General features: G+C 43.3%; 1 protein-coding gene across 17 annotated transcripts in view; it reads left to right on the top strand.

The window, feature by feature from the left end:
- Nucleotides 1-16,251, top strand: part of HMBOX1 (homeobox containing 1) — a 115,046-nt gene extending 98,795 nt beyond the window's left edge. For 5 of the 17 annotated variants that reach the window (XM_074582124.1, XM_074582132.1, XM_074582125.1 and 2 more), the window contains 5 exons: nt 6,538-6,620; nt 8,802-8,897; nt 10,560-10,654; nt 10,864-10,995; nt 14,403-16,173. In XM_074582124.1, the coding sequence (XP_074438225.1) occupies nt 6,538-6,620; nt 8,802-8,897; nt 10,560-10,654; nt 10,864-10,995; nt 14,403-14,540 (544 nt within the window). In that variant the 3' untranslated portion in view covers nt 14,541-16,173. Of the gene's footprint in view, nt 1-6,537; nt 6,621-8,801; nt 8,898-10,559; nt 10,655-10,863; nt 10,996-11,660; nt 11,742-14,402 lie in introns of all 17 variants that reach the window. The other 12 variants (XM_074582141.1, XM_074582137.1, XM_074582126.1 and 9 more) reach the window with 12 other exon arrangements.
- Nucleotides 16,252-17,001: the final 750 nt, after the last annotated feature.

Raw genomic sequence — 17,001 nt, 5'->3', positions numbered from 1 at the left:
GACCTGTGAAAGCCCCTAGATAAATGATAGTGCTGTAGGGAAGACAGCGGAGAGCCATAGCCATCGCGTTCATCAGTGTTATTTTCCGAGTTTGGGATTTTTTTTAAATTTGTTGTTTGCCTGGATGGAAGGTGCAGTTGAGCTGAGGCTGCAGGACTGCCTAGATTGGCATCCAGAGGGCTGCGCTTCTCATCCTTGGCTGATCTCAAATGCAAACGTTCCTCACCAGGTGCTTCCTGGAGCAGCTAAACTGGTGGCTGTTTTGCAGTCCTGGGGGAAAGAGAAGATGGTGTCTTCGGTGTAATTCTCGGCTGCATCAGAGTTTATCTCTGGAGAGGATATCTTTGAGCTTTAATTTTGCCGTCTAGAATAGAAATGAATTTACTGTATGTTGCAGGGGGAACTGTTTAGGTGACATGCATGCCGTTATTATAGAATCTGTAGAAATATCAGTAGATAAAATGGATGGTGTCATCTGTTGACCTCGCTGAGAATGGCATTAGCGATATTCTTGGCCAGTATTTACTGGGAAATAAACTAGTCATTACACTTTCTGATGAGATTATGCTTTGAATGTCACTTCTCTGACAGTCTGTCTCATGCCACGCAGAGATAAGATCTCAGGCGCAGATGACAGACCAACTTCAGAAATATTTCCATTGATTTGACAGCCTGGATAATAGTTCTGTTAAAAGCCGCAGAGACTGAAACAATGACCTCTTGCCACTGGGTGATACTCCGTTGATAAATATACTAATGAGAGATAAAGTGGGTAACTATAGTCGAGTGTTTTATGTAACTTGTCGGTGGAAAGCAGAGGTACCGTTCGAAGGGAAACTAGATAGGGAGCTGAAATTACAGGCAGTCTTATCGAAGACAGAAGAGCAGCTTGCACTCTCGTGTATTTTGAGACACCAGAGGGTTTGTCAGGGAGCTCGGTCCCTGGTGGCAGCGAGATCTTCTGTTCATCAACAGGGGTCAGATGGGAGCTGAGGAAAATGGGCAGGGTGTGGGGTTTTTTTGTTTGTTTTTTTTTTTGTCCCTGGGCCGGTCGCCGAGCCCATCACTCGGGCTTTGCTTTTAGCATCGCTTGAAGAGGACGTGCGTGAGCTGCCATTGAAGGAGCCGGTCCCCAGCTGCGTGGTTCAGCCGTCTCCTGCCCGCCTCCCTTGGCTGCGCAACCACTGCTCTTGGCATGGCTGGAAAGCTGGACCAGAGAAGCAGTCGGGGGAAAAAAACCTTCCCGCAAAAAGGGAACGAAGGAGAGGATAGGACCGTTCCTTTCCGTCTGTGTTGAAATTGAGATAAGCTGGAGCACAGCCGGAGTCTCGGGCAGGCTGGTACTTGGTGGAGGAGTCGGAGCTCCCAGAAGTGCAGGAGGTTCCACTCGCAGGTGCTTCCCGCAGTGATGGAAGTGGGAATCCAGAGACACAGAGTTAAATGAGGGAGGGAACTTGCAGCACGTCCGCTGTTTTCAATAAATATCCATCTGTGTACTCTTCCCTCCTGTTAATTGCAAGGTAAATTATCCTTCTTTCATTGAGGTTACCCTGATGCACACGTACCTGAATTACCTCACCTCGAGTGCGTGTAATTCTGCTGTAACAGCTGACCCGCGGTGAATTGTTACCCTGCCACGCATTTGAGCCTTTCTGCTTTGAATCACATCCACGCTTTGGAGCTCTAACCGTTATGTCATGCTGTAAACTAAGCCTTTCCCCAGCCCGGGGTCTTCTGAGCCACGCTGGGGTTTTATCGGTTGGTGTCTGACATCCAGCCCTCTGAAAAAGCACCAAACCTGCCCGTCCTTCTGCTGCTCCGTCGCTTGGGTCATTTCAGACACTTCCCTGGCAGCTGCAAAGCTGATATGAAGCAGCAAAACTTCCGCTGTGGATTATCAGGAACGCTACCGGGGCATTGCTTAATGCATCTGATATCTCAGCCTGGATAACAGGAGCCATACAGCCGAGCAAATAAAAAAAAAAAAAAACAAAAAAAACCAAGATTGGCAGCTATTGCAGGAATTCAGATAGGGGCACCTTGGTAAAGAGTGGGGGGGAGTGCGTTTACTTCCATTACAGAGCCCGGTGCTGAGATGGATTCTCTCTCCGTCATTGTCCTAAGCACATTATCCCTGAAAGAAAGAGGGTTTCTCTGAATCTGCAATTTTTCTAGGCTTCAGTGTTATTGAAATGAAACCGCTTCAAGGATATCTACATTCTTTACCATCATATGGATTCTCATCTCATGTAAATTATTTGGCCACTTTTCATTTTAATCCTCCACTGTCATTTTCGACAAAAGAGATCATTTGGTTTCTTCATTGAAGGTATTCAGCTGACAGCTGCCCTTTGTCTAGAAAGCAGTGTGCCTTTGCAGGATTTACTTCTGCCTGCTCTTTTTCTTCTTTTTTTTTTTTTTTCCCCCCTTTTAAGTTCATATCGCTTCATATTTTTCATCTGTAGTTTTCAGGAACTTTTCAGATTGTGAAGAGACTGTGGTTTGTAGCTGTGAAGGGAAATTCAGGCATCCCTCGTTCACTCCCTTTCCTTTAGCAAGGGTATACCTGACAGATAAGTAACAAAACTGGAGGCAGATTAATTCGTTTCCTGCTTGCAAGAAGAACCATAGTCAAAAAATTCACAGTTTGTTGACAACTTCTATGTGAGCAAACCAAACCAGACAGTGATGAAGTGTTGAATTTTTTACCATGGCTTCCCTGTCTTGAAAACTCGGTTATTCTCACCTACTTTCCAGAAATATTGGGAGGCTTTAAATGCTGTGCTTTGTGTCATGGTGTATCACCCACAAGTCCCATTAAGACCTTGAAATAAGTGATGGGAACGAAATATGAATGTGTTGGTAGAGTGTGTATACAGAGGATTTGGAGGCTGAGGATGAAAATCAGATCTTACAGCTGAGGATGTATGGTTTTGAGACCTTTTTCTTTAAGATGGAAAACTCCTGAGTGTGATCTCTTCCCTGATAAAACCAGCTGACGGTCTCTGTCAAAGGTTAAAAGCACAATATGGTGATGGAGAAGAATATTGTCAGGAGAAGTTGAGGAGAAGATACCGTTTTGGGGAGGAAGAGTTGAGGATTGGACAAGTTCATAGGCAGCTTGAACGTGTGGGGGAAGGAGGAGGCACAACATTAATGTGGATAAGGAATGAGCCAGCAGGTGGAAGGAGAGGTAGGTACTAAAATTACTGTGCCAACGACAGAAACCAAATTTAACTACTCAGGCAGTTCACTTCCTGCTCCCCTCTGGTACCCGCTTAGCTTTGTCATCTCCATGAAAACGTCTTATTTACCAGGAGAGCTGCCTGAAAACTTCTCAAATTTTTAGTGTTTTATGGAAAAACAGGGTTTCAGGATGGAAAGAATTTTAGATTTTCAAGTGGGAATGACTTTTCTTGTAGAAACGTTCAGACGTTTACATTAAAAGGTAAGAAATTTGTGTTTGAATTGAACGATGTTTCAGAATGACGAAAAATACATTTTGATCCAATCAGATGAAAATGTTTTTAGCTTATTCAATTGTAAAACGTGTTAAGATAAATCACTGTTTCAGTTTTGAGTTTTTTTCTAAATCACAAAACCGATTCGACTGCACAAAGAAAACTTTCTTGTTTGCCAGAAGAGCTGTCTCATTCATTGCCCATCACGGGGAGATTTCCTGTTATCCTTGAGAATTGTAAACTTGAGCCTAAGTTTTGTTGTTACTAGAAGGTGTGAGGTTTTTCGTCTGAGCCAGCAAAAGCGCATGGCAGTCAGTGCGTTGCTAAAAGGATAGCATTTAGCTACGTGTCAAGAGAAGGGTCACTGATGGCTCTTGTATTGTTATTTCTTCATTAATTGGTGTCTCAGAGTCTTCCATCAACATAGGAACGGGCAGTTTAAGTATTCACCGTTACTTAATTTTATATCTTTTGTTGTTTCTTCCATAAAGTTCGGCATCATCTAGCAGTTTTGTGACCACAGATGATCTAGATCCATAATACCGCATGATATCAGGGTTTCACCGTCTGGTTTTAGTACATCCCCATGTAGATCCAGCGGGTTTCCTAATTTTATGGGGTTTCTTTTGTAGTGTTTGTTCTTGACTTTTGACAAGTAGCTATAAACAAAATAACGTTCAGAAAAAGGAGTCCATAAAATAGCTGTTATGGCTACCGAAATTTGCTGAGTTAATTTTTGTACATCTGATGGTGACCTGGATTCCTGACTAGGGCTCCAAGTCATATGATGTACTCATGTAAATAATAGTACAGCAGTTTTCAGCTGTGGTGTCTTGATGTTCCTTTATCTCATGGCATTTAAAAGAAGAAATAGTTCTTGCCTCTGGGCGGAGAGGGGAGTGCTCTATTTTGTAGGTGGGAGAGCTGAGACATGGTCACGGGGCAGTTAGACTGGGATCCTGAGCTTCTGCTTCCGTCAGGAGCTACTAGAAAAACCATTTTCTTGTCTGTGTGTCAAGCTCTCCATTCTCCAAAAAGGCTTTGTACAGAACATGACCCCTTTGAAAATAGAAATTTGCAAGCTAAGATAGATATTGCAAGTTAAAATGATATAATAATAGAAGATGGTATGTCTGGAAGAGGAAAGAATGTATTTTAAGAAATACCATCCCCAGAGACTTGGGGGTACTGCTGAAAGCAGGGGAAAAGAAAATTTGCTGATAATTCAGGGAGCGTTCCTGCTAATGCCAGTGCCAGAGTTGACAGTGCTACGTATTTGAAGTTTCCCAGAAAGTAAGTGTAAACAGGTGTCACAGAATCACGGAATGGGTTGGGTTGGGAGAGACATCAAAGGTCATCTAGTTCCAGCCCCGTCCCACGGGTGTCCTCCTCCTCAGGCCTAACGGCAAATATCTCAGATGTTTTTCAGAGTAGGTTCGAGCCTCGTGGGAGCTGTGGGTTATGGTCAGTCTCTCTGCATTTACGTCGTAAGAGCAGCTCAGAGGTCCAGGGAAGACGTAGTGGATGTTTACATGTAAATGCGATTGCCTCCAAAGCCCAAATGGGTAGTACAGCCCTTCATTCGGTGAGGATGGAGCTATTCCTGTGGTTTCATTTGCTCTCTAAGGTAGCAAATCAAGTGGGAGTACATTAACAGCGCAACTTGCTGTGCTAATGGGGGATTCCTCTTAGTCCGTGAGCGGCAACTTGGAAATGGGACTCCGGTTGTGGGCATAGCCGCGACCGTAAATAACACTGTGGACAATGGGATGAAGGAGTAGTACCTAAAATTCAATCTGAATGTTCAAAATTGGTATTTACAGTGAATTGAAATAAACTGGAAGTGAAGTAGCGAGGGAGAACTGCATTAGTACCGCTTATTCAAGGAAAGGTTGGACAGAAACAGTTGTATGGAACGAAATCCAGGTTTCCATAGAAAGTGGCTGTGCTGGGGCTGATCCACCGGAGGAGAAATAAGACCATGGAAAATAATAATTACCTAAACATGCCTGAATCTCCTTCTACCAAATGCTCTACAATCTAATTTTCAAATACAGAGCAGCTGTCTAACAGCTGAACCTGCTGCTGATCAAAGTTGATCAAAGAAATCTTAGGATTATATATTCCGGACAATCTACAGAAAAAAAATGTAGTAGTCCCTGCTTATGGCATGCTTATCAGAGTCCATTGAAGTAAACAGGACTTTTTGTTGTTTTTAATGCAAATCTGATAAGCTCCGTGGAATGTAAATCAGTTCATTAAAATTTGTAAAGCACTTAAATGAAGTAAAAGAGAAAAAACAGTTTAACTTTTATAGGATGTTTACTGCATATAAAGTACAATAAAATCAGAATTATTCAGAAAAAAATACTGTTAAAAATATGGGACACGCAATATGTTGTTCTGGGGAAGATTTAAAATTTTTAAATTGTGATTTAAAGAAACAAGCTAGTCTGGCTCTAGAAATCTTACCGTATTACCGTGTAATTTTGTCTGTACAGTCTTCATACCGTATCTGTCTGACGTACGCAATATTTGTGTGTGTGTTTGTGTGTCATATGTATACAAGGATGTATGCGTGTGTGTGTATTAACCTAGGGATCAAAATGAACATTCAACAGCTCCTTCATTTGTAGGACGCTGCCGAAGCTGGGGTTATGTCAGGAAAAATATAAGTAAATGATAATAAAAAAGGCAGCAGCGTGGGCTACGATGTCTTCTGACATGACGCTTCACTTGACAGTCTTAACTCTGATGTTCGTGGCAGTGCCTGCTTTGTTGCATCTCCTACTACAATATTCCGAATGCCGAGGTGACTGTGCCAATGCTGAGATAATATTCATTTATCGGAGGCGGTTGGGAAGTTTTATCCACTCTCCGTGGGTACGAGCGCATGCCGATATTACCTTAGGCATATGCAGATTTGCATCAAATGTACGGCGTCTGTTCTACCTCTGTAAGAGTGATGCATAAACTAGTAGTTGACACCTTTTAGTGAAACTGCTTTGAAGCATTCATGCTCCGATTTCTGAAAAAAAACTTCTTTTTTTTTTTTTTTTCCTCTCTCCCCTTGCAGTTACTTCAATGAGAATCAGTATCCGGACGAGGCAAAGAGAGAAGAAATTGCAAACGCCTGTAATGCAGTTATACAGAAGCCAGGTGAGGAGCTGATCACGGGGTCCTTTCCAAAGGCGACTGCGATTACATTTCAACACCTCCTGCTAAATTCAGCAAATGTCATTTTATGCCTATTGCTAACAAGTGTAGTGCTCTCACCTAGTCGTAGGTTTCTTCTTGAGCATTCTATAACTCGTGTTGTGCAGGGCTGCCATACTTGGATGAACACGAAGTCAATGCCGTTTTCAAACCTCAGTGCCAATGTCTGCAACTTGAACTCCCACCATGTGAGATACGGAGTACAAGTTGTGCATCTGAACACTTCATTTTTGCAGCTTTGTAAGTGGCCTTGCGAAGAAAATAAACACGTCTGCAAGGTTTTCATTCTTTACGTTCAGTTATTTCAAAGTACTTATACAAGCACTCAGCGCTGATGCCAAAATTTTATTACACTCCATAAAAGTGAGTTTTGCTGGTTCCTTTTTACGGATGGGAAATCTTTGGTTCGCAGACTAAGACTTGCTGGAGATTGCTGGAGGTCCTCAGAGGAGGAGGGAGCACAGCTTTTCTGTCCTTCAGTTTTCTTTACGCGACAGGGGTCTCGCACTAGAATCTATGTATTAACTTGTATTATCTTGTACTTGGGTCAACAAGGGGCATTTTCTCTGTTCCTGGAGAAGTCATCCTTGGGAGAGAAGCGTGAATATTCAGTGCAGTGTTAGTGGACGCGCCTGCCTTTGCTTAGTTTTGCTAACCAAACATTTACAGAGTTTTCAGAACTTGTATTTTGGATATATTTAGGTATATTTATGTAACCAGAATAAAAATTAATGCCAAAGAAAGCTAAGGCCTGACTCCTGAACATCGGCACACGGGATAGCACAGAATCATAGAGCAGTTCATGCTGGAAGCGACCTCTGGAGATCATCTGGTCGGGCAGGACCAGCTTAGATTAGGTTGTTCAGGGCTTTACCTCGTTCCATTTTGAATATCTCTGAAAGCGGAGGTTTTCCCACCCCTCGGCCCCTGTTGAACACTCTCATGGCAAAGTACTTCTTTCTTAATACCTAGTAAAAATTTCCCTTGTTGCAACTTTTATGTGTTACCTCTTGTCTTTTCGTTGTGGAAGCAGAATGATCTAGCGCGTAGATCACCGAGGAGGTTCGGATTTTATTCCTGGCTGTGCTGCTGGTTGGTGTAGCAACTTTGAACAAACTCCTTAAACACCATGTCTCAGGGTCCGTAAAATATTGTGAGTGGTGCTGATGCAAAGCATTAGGAAACAGCGTAGCTAGCTATCTCCAGATTTTCTTTCTTTCCCTTGTCTCGTCTCTCCTTACTTAAATTTGCAGATTCCTGCAATTACATGGATGTTTTGTATGTTAAATAAATAAACTTTGAGAAACATCCCCTTGTAGCCTGCAGAGGACTGAGGATGCAGCTCCATTGAACAGGGTCAAGGCCAGCTGAAGAGGTTTCCACGCCGTCCCTGACGTGCTGAATCCCTCCAGTCTCCCCTCCTTTACGGAGGTGATCAGGAGAAGGGATTGTCTCCTCTAGCTGGCTGGTGGCTGTTGGGATTTTGTTTGTTGGTTTAAGTGTAAAAATGCAGTGATGTGGTTTCCAGCATCCCACCCCTTCTCCCAAAAGATCACAAGTGTCCTGGCGTTACCGAGAGGGTGTGAGTAGTGCGGCGGGAGCACCGTCGCGGCTGGCGGTGGAGAGGAAGGGAAGCGGGTTGGAGGGGACGGCACAAAATGTCTTCATTCATTTTGCTGCGGAAGAAAAGACGTCATTGAACTGTATCCCCACGGCCCATAGTAAGAGAGCTAGCCCAAGGGTATGCGATTTGTGGCAGGGCTGCGAATTGAATTTGAGGGGTTTTTTTGAATCTCAGTTTTGTGCCTGAACTAGAAAAGCAGCCCTCTATTCTCCCACGGCTCTGGTTTTGGTTGATTGAAGCTGCAAAGAAATTCCTCTACTTCGGATTTTTAAAAAAGAAGAAAGGCTACTTTGTTTTTAGAGAGATATTTGGCATTTATTACCATAGCATCTGGGCGCAGTACTTTGATTCGCATGAAATTCACTTTATTCTCAGTTATAGTAACTTTTCAGTGCTGTCAATATTTCAGGGGTTTATCACGTGTGAAGGTCTTGTGCCTACCTCTGGACCCCGGCGAGTAACAATGCTGTATTTATTTTTTTTCTCTGTTACTTTCATAGGAAAAAAGTTATCGGATTTGGAGCGAGTCACCTCCCTTAAAGTGTACAATTGGTTTGCCAACAGAAGAAAGGAAATCAAGAGAAGAGCCAATATCGGTAATGTATCAGAGAGCCCGCGTCCAAGGGTTAGCTCGTACACTTGCTGCAGAGAGATGGAAAATACGTAAGATTGTATTAATCAAAATACTAGAGGTTCTGACGTTCTTAATAGAAATGTGGAGCAGGTTTTAAAATTTGTCTCTTGCTGTTCTAGATTTTTCCTAAAATACGGGTAGAATTTAATTGATGAAATTCCATCATCAATGCAGGAAAAATGATGCAGTTAGGAAATTTTACTGGAAGATCAGTTTTTAAAACCAAAGTGAGAATTCTGTTGGCAGCAGGAGGATCGTATTTCCCTATGCTCGGGCTCCTTTGAGTATCCAAAATAAAATCGAAAAAAAACCCTCAAAATATCTGCATTGGAAATAAGGGAATCTGAGACGATTGCCAGTTCCCAACCTCAGCATGCTGTTTAAATGAGAAGTGGCCGTTGTGAAGAGCTTTTATCTGGTTGTAAGTTTCCTTGTGGCTGTGTTCCACTGAAACGTGCCTGTTTTTTCAGCCAAAACCCGGGGTGTCTTTTTTACTGCCATCCCTGAGCCCCCGCCCGGGGATCCCAGAGCCCACAGGAGTTGTTTTGCATCTCAGACACAGCCACTAGGACCAAAGGTTCTGCAAGACAAGCGCTAGCTCCGGTTACGGCTTTGGTCCTTAGTGCTTTCTGAGGGGTTTCACAGTGACAAGCGGCTGGAACAAAGGAATAATTTTTCTTGATGATCGGGATAAAACAGAAGTCACTTCAGAGTCAGCCCGGCAGGTTCTTTGCTTGAGTAGCTGATCGTAAGGAAATTAGAAGTGGCTCTGAACTTGGAAGGAGTAGACCTTCTAATAAGAATAAACAGAAGACGTTCTAATGAGAATGAGCTTGCATTAGCGGCCAGGACTCAACAAACTTCTGCAGTACATGCAGAATTTTACACGTTTACTTCCGCGTCCTACGCGGGATTACGTTTGCAATATATAGGCGAACAGAGATCCGTACCTGCTTGTTAACCGGTATTTGTGCAAATGTCAAGTATCATGCCCTTTTGCTGACTGCTGCTTTTTGCCACATTTGTGAATAAGAAAAACATTTCTTTTTACAGCCTTTGGCGTGTTATTGAAATTTAACCTAGTTTTATTTTTTTAAAAAATGAAACCTGTTGAAGGGTGGGGGGAACGAAGTAAAGTCAGTCCAAGGTGGGTGGAGTTACAGCTGTAATGTTGGAAGGACATTAAAAAGAACGAATGGATCCTACTGGAAGAGGAAGATATGTGTGTTTTTAAATCCCTTAAATGCTTTAAAAAATTCCTCCATCTATTTTTAGACATTCGCCGCCCCCCTCAAGTCCTGCCAGTCCAAACTGTGTGGGAAGATCTACAGGGAATGCCTTTGCCACTCCAGTGCATTAGAAAATAAGATAATTTCTAATAGGACTGGCTGGAAAATAAGGATTCTTCCTTACAAACAAACCTGTTAGTTGGCAGGGAAGGATTTCAGGCAAACCAGTGTCTGTACATGTGCTACCTTCCCAGATACTGGAGAATGGAGAGGAAGAGGCTAAGAACTAACTCTGTTCTTCAAATTATTCTAACTTGTTGGGGGAAAAAAAAATAGTTACTTTTAATTACTCTAATGCATCAGATAAATTAGGGATCCATTTGCTTTTTTCGAAGAAGCAGCAATCCTGGAGAGCCATGGAATAGATGTACAGAGTCCGGGAGGTCATTCCAACAGTGACGACGTTGATGGCAATGACTACTCGGAGCAGGTAAGCGTCGGGGCTGAGCCGTGTGGCCCCAGCAGGGAGAGTTCTCGCGACACGTGAAGAGAACCCTCTGCCTCTCGCAAGTCGGATGTCTCTTGTTTTCCTCTTGCTTTTATGTAATTGTAATGGGGAAAGGGGAAGAGCCCAGCTCCCCTCTTTGAATGTGTTGAGCAACCAGCGTTCACCCACATGGATTTATTGTCATACAACAGGACACTTGGCAAGTACGCAATGGGGAGGAGGAGGGAAGATGTTCAGAGGGAGGCAGAGAAGCAGAGAAGGTAGAAGAAGACAGGAGGATCTGCTCCAAACAAGCAAGTTACACCATTCACGCCACACGCAATGTATGAAAAATGTTAGGAGAGTGTTAACTCACCCAGTGCACCATGCATAACTTGCGCTCTCCTTACCCCTGGCACCGTCCTAGTTATCCACCCTCCAGAAAGGACGTACAGGTCTTTAACAGTTGCTCCTATTTGTCAGGCACCAACATGCTTCCCTGCAAAACTAGGCATGTGTGTTCCTCTTGCACCTATTACTTCTTTCTGCGAGAAATGTCTCCGTTATAGCCTGCGCCGCCGCTGCTGCGCGTTGCTTATCTGGCGCCCAGACAAGTGCAGCGGCGAGCCCCTGCCCACTACACTTTATAATCCCTTTTGCCAGACTTGCCCAGCAAGATGCTGAGCACCCTCCTGTAAGGTGCTGAGCTCCCTCTGTTTGCCTGGGGGAGCACCTTTCAGGAGCGTCTCAGGATCCGTCCCTAAGACACTGACAGACAAAGGGTGAAGGGTGGGGGGGAAAGGATTTGATTAAATCAAAGTCTGACATTTATTTGGCCCTCCCCGTACCTTTTCCGTATTGTTCTGAAACTATGTGCCACTATTTGGATTGTTTACATATTATCTGTCTTTTTTTTTTTTTTTCTTTTTGCATTTTAACTCTTGCCTATTCTCTATTTTCCTTGGTTATTTTTAACCCTTGACAGCAACTTCTTTTTTAAATTCTCTAGCAAAAGAATACCCCTTCCCGCACTCTGAGCCCTCACCTACCCTAAAGTTGGTGACCCTTCCTTCACACACCTTCCTGACAGGTATTGCATCCCCTTCCCAATTTTCCTTCAGGTGTCAGTGTTGGCCAACCCCCCCCCCCCCCCCCAGCCCAGGGCTGTGTGTGCTTGGCGCCAGTGGACTTGAAACGGTTCACTCACTTGGTTCTGGGTTTGATAGGAGCTGTGCTCTGCGCTACACCCAAACAGCTGGGGTGGGCAGATCGCTTTTAATTGACTCGTTTGGGAGAAGTAGGTAGGTCTCCCTCTACAAAAGCTGCTGGTGGAGTGTCCTGGAATGAGTCCCCAGCAGACTTGGCTGCGGCCCAGTACGACAGATATCTGGCAGAGGCATTCCCAGCCGCTCCGCTTCTGACGGGCATTAAGGCCCTTTTTATAGGTCATCACCAGCAGATTTGGTGGAACCAACTTTGCTAGCCCTAGATGATGAGAGGCTGCTCTGTGACTGTTATAAAATGTTTTGAAACTGCTGCCGAGCACAGATAATTCCTTGTCAGGCAGATACAGGACCTGAATACTGAGATGAAGTCTTATGTAGGCTCCCAAACTATGTTTTTCTTCTGTGGGTTGTCCAAAATACTTTGAAAAGAGAAATGAATCGGTTATTAAAATTTCAAGATCCTTGTTTAGAGTCCTTAAAAATTACATTTCTCAGTAACCTAGCTGGGCTCCTCGACGAAGTGTAATTAGGCATTAGCAGCGAAGCGGATTAAATGGCAAGCTCTCCTGATGACCATTTAACATCCCTTAGCTGTTAAAACCATAAATTCTGTTTTCCACAGTGACAGTTAAGCTCCAGTAAACTTTAAAACGCAAAGTTCATCCAAGTACTAATGAAGTGACTAAATCTCCACAAATCAGGACTTTGTAAATTGTACTGTGCTCAAAAAGTACTGAGAGGACCTTAGAGTGTGTGCACATCACAGTGTTTGCCCTAGGTTTGTTGTAAGTGAATGCGTTCCTTTAAACAACCTCAGAATTTTACCAGATCCTGGCTTTTCTCTTCCCCTCAGCATTTGCCACCTGTCAGTTTAATTTAAAAATGCGTGATACACATTTTTAAAATCCTAAATTTCGCAAGTTCATCACTGAAAGGCTGTTGGAAGATTGATAAATGTTTATCATTTCCTTTCTGTAAATTAAAAAAATTAAAATCGTAAAAAATCGCAAGATCACAGTGTGGTAACTCTTAGTACCCCGTTTTAAAGAGGGGGAAAACACCGTGATTTTGCCCAATGTCCCAGAAGAATTTATTTGACAGATGGGATATTTAGATGTTTAGGGAATATTGCTGGTTTCTCCTTCCTCTCATTTAAAACCAGGCCCTATTTCTGATGCTGACTGATAAACATGCACAGCTCGCTGTAAAATTTCTGCTAGAATTGTCAGACTCCTGGGTCTGCCGTCGTATGGCCGTTAGGCACCTGGAGAAGGCAGCCCTCGCCGTATATTGATTTTAGAAGTTTCTCTGTATCAGTTTTGGTTGCCAACCGTCACAGCCGTCAGCACAGTGGTCCTCTTACAGCTGAGAGCCTTTAGAAGATAGACACCAAGCGATCTAGGGCGTGCGGTTCAGTGGGCTGGAGAGCCTGGCAGCGTGTTCACCTGGGTGTTTGAATGATGGTAATTCCAGTCCCCTGAAATGAAGTTGTTGTGCTGATTTTCGTAACAGTCTGGGAGGTTTCCAGCGTCTTTTTCCCTACACCTGCCTGAATTCACTGTCTTCGCAGGACACTGGCTCTCAGACTAAGGGTTAGTCCGGGTCTGTATCCCATTTCTGAGTGAGGTCAATAGTAGTATTTAAGGAAAAAGTATTTTTAAAGAACAGGACAATTATAGAATGTTTTTATTACAGTAGCCTCCAGCTTTTTGAAGTTAGCAGTTTTGAGAGGTTTCCTGAGCCGGGCACTGTATCCGCTTTCATTTATGATAGTTCCTGGGAGACCAATTTTCCCTGAATTTGTCTAACCACCACCACACTCCCCCTTTAAAGCTATTTGTTCTTTTGTCCGATCTAAAAATCAGTACAATTGAACTGCGATAAGCAAAGCAGTGCTTCATGTTGCTGCTTTGGAATATGTTATCGTTCCTGTGAGGGCCCTTGCCTATTAGATCACGAGAAGCCACGAACAGTTGTTCTCGATTTACTGATTATTTGTAATAAACATTTACCATATCACCCATCAGCCATTTCTTTTCCAAACTGAAGAACCAGACTCTATTTAGCCTCTCCTCGTAAGGAAGCCGCCCCGTGCCTCTCCTCCCCGGGTTGCTGTTCGCTCTACCTTTTCTAGTTCTTTATGGGATGGCTGGAACTGTGTGTTCAAAATCTAAGCATGAATTTATGCAGGGCATATTGATTCCTGGCTTAGTTTGGTTTTCTGACATACCTTGCATATCGCTTTTATCTTTATAATTTAATATTTTCCTCAAAATACCCCTCCACCCCCTTCAAATTCCTCTCTCGACAAATTGGGTACGCCACTCCGTGGCCTGTTTACCTTTGTCTGCACAGTGAGGGAAATCAGTCCTAAACCAATTTTGTAAATTCCTTTCACTTTCTACCCCTGTAATGAACGTGCGATTTGCTGCCCTTAGTCCGTTACTTTAACACACTAATTTTATCCGCCGGTTTTCTACTTCTGGAGTAACGATGCTTCTCTCTTCTCCCTTCCGCATGCGCAGGATGACAGCACTAGCCATAGTGACCATCAAGACCCCATTTCATTAGCCGTGGAAATGGCAGCGGTAAACCACACCATCTTGGCATTGGCCCGGCAAGGAGCCAACGAGATCAAGACAGAGGCTCTAGACGACGACTGATACAAAGAAAGGGGAGGGTCAAAGCAAGAAGTAACTTAGTTTTAGACGTAGCACCTTAGCAGACTTTCCTCGGTCCTTAATATGTGTTCTTACAGTATAACTTTGCAGTTTCTTGTACGTCAGTTAGCTGTTAGGGTCTTGTTCTGTGAAGATGGCATGGTGCCCTCAGCCTTTGCATATACTCTCTCAGTATTAATTCCCAATAAATAATCAATCAACCAACCAACCTCCCTCTCCCAGCCCCAGTGGCTAGACAAATCTTGCTGCTCTGTCTTAGCATTCAAAGTGCTTCCAGGTATTTTAGACAGCCCTCAATTACAAGTCTTAGGCTACACTTAAAATCTTGGATACCCTTAGAGATCGTGTTAAAAAAAACCCCAACTAGTCTGTACGCTTTTCCTTCTCTAAGACTGAAAGGATGCAAGCTGAGGTAGTGGCACAGGGTCGATGGACACCAGATCGGGAGTATCAACAGAGAGTAAAAAGAACACTAGAAACCCCACTTCAGCATGGGAATAAATGATTTCCAGCTGCAATAAGCCGTGCCTCACTGGTCATACAGTGACTTGATATACTTTTGGGTGCTGTGCTGAGAATGTCCATTGGAAACACATTCACATATTTCGGTTGATGTTCACATATTCAACACAGACATCCTCTACTCTCACGAGCTGCGTGGCTTAGTGGATAAGTACTGCCTTCTGCCTCTGGGACCATGAGTGAAGCCCAGCCTGGGATCATATGAAAAATGAGCTGAATGTCTAATGGACAACAGTCCGCTTCTCAAAAACCACTATTCATTACTTGGCATGGCTAGCAGTGCCTGCTCAGGAGAGGTCTAGACTCTATTGATCTGTCACTAACGGTTTCACCTCTTATTCTCCCTCTCGCCTTTTCTGTCCCCACCCTACTCCCCTCCCCACTTTGCCACTTCCAAAAGCAATGTTTTCCAGGAAGGTTATTAAGGTCATAAAATGGGTGAGTGGATTTTTACACATCCGTGTAACTAATGCCTACGTCCTGACTAGCCCGAAAGGTTATTGGAGAACTTTTGCAGCTGACCTTTGCTAGATAATCATCATAGCGTAAATATTCTCCTAAATAACGAACTTTTGTGTTTGTTTAAAGGCAGGAGGATCTCTTACCTGAGAAACGGGGTGTGAATGTTTTGTGTTCTCTTTACTCTGTCCTTGTTAAGATGTGAGAAAGCTATACTGCTACGAGCAATTTAATTAATAATTGGAAGCCATACTGATAATGGATGTGGTAATATTTGTAAAGCAAACCTACTTTAAGTAGCAGAAACTAATGGAATTGTTTTCCTTGATCATATGTAGCACTTTTGTTACTTTTTTCTTAAAGATATTTATATTTGATAAGTCTTTTTTTTATCATTTGAGAATTCAAAATACCAAACGGCAAACTTGCATTACAGAGTCACCCTGCGATCACCTTGTCATCTAGTATCTAAATGATGAACTGTGTGTGCATCTAAGAAAATTACATCTGCTGGCATTGTGTGGAAATGATCTCCTGGCATCCTGATAAAATGATATGTTGCTGCCGGTAAGAGGAAACATTTCGATGGAAACAGCACGGGAAGTGTTAGAGACGGGCAGGACTGTGTTACCTTAAAAATAAAAATTAAAAACCTATGTAAATTTTTGTATAGAGCGGTATAAAAATTTGCATAGTGTTTCCTCAACATTCCATTTTTTTTCTCTTCCCCGTTTATGTGGGAATAGCTTCAAAAGGGGAAACCGGCTCAGTCTGAAGGATGGGTTTCCCTTTTCTCCCCTCCGCTTCCAAAGGCGGAGGGAATGAAGGGAAGTTGCTGTTACTTGGCTTGTTCTCGTCCCTTCCTCGCGCCTAGCTATCAGGTAGCAGTGTGAACTCCTAAAATGTGGCTCCTCAGCAAGTTTTTAGCCCGCCTAAACCCCTTCAAAGGCGTAGGCTAACTAGACCATCTTTACATCTTGGGAAAATTGCTTAGGTAAGTGCGGAGGAGATTTTGTGCTTTCAGAGGGCACAGAGTTGGCACCTCTTTGTCTCTGTAACTTTGAAGATATATAGGTAGGGCTTGGCCTCGTCTTTCATTTATGGATTTCATTGGAAAATTTATGTGCTTTCCTTAGATACAGATCACTGAAGCAGAATGAAGCCGCCTTTTTTTCTGTTTTATCGCATTTCTTGAGTAGGCAAATTCATAAGTAGCATCAGGGCAGACTCAGGAACGAAAGGAATTGGATCCGTGACCATTGCAGTTTTTTTCTTAATGTGTGTATGAATGTTTTGGTACTAAGGGGTGAAAGGACGGGGAGAGCTTTTATTTCTATTTTTGCACAGCAGAATGATCGAGCAAACTGTAGCCTTAGTGGAATTTTACCTGCTTATTCATACTACAGTCACACACCAAGCTGACAGGCAACATCCACGATTTATAGTAAGGAGATTTTAATAA

The sequence above is a fragment of the Larus michahellis genome, chromosome 3 (assembly GCF_964199755.1).
Source record: "Larus michahellis chromosome 3, bLarMic1.1, whole genome shotgun sequence".
Classification (NCBI taxonomy): Eukaryota; Metazoa; Chordata; class Aves; order Charadriiformes; family Laridae; genus Larus; species Larus michahellis.
Note: the sequence above shows the minus strand (reverse complement) of the source record. Positions and strands in the feature narration are given on the sequence as shown.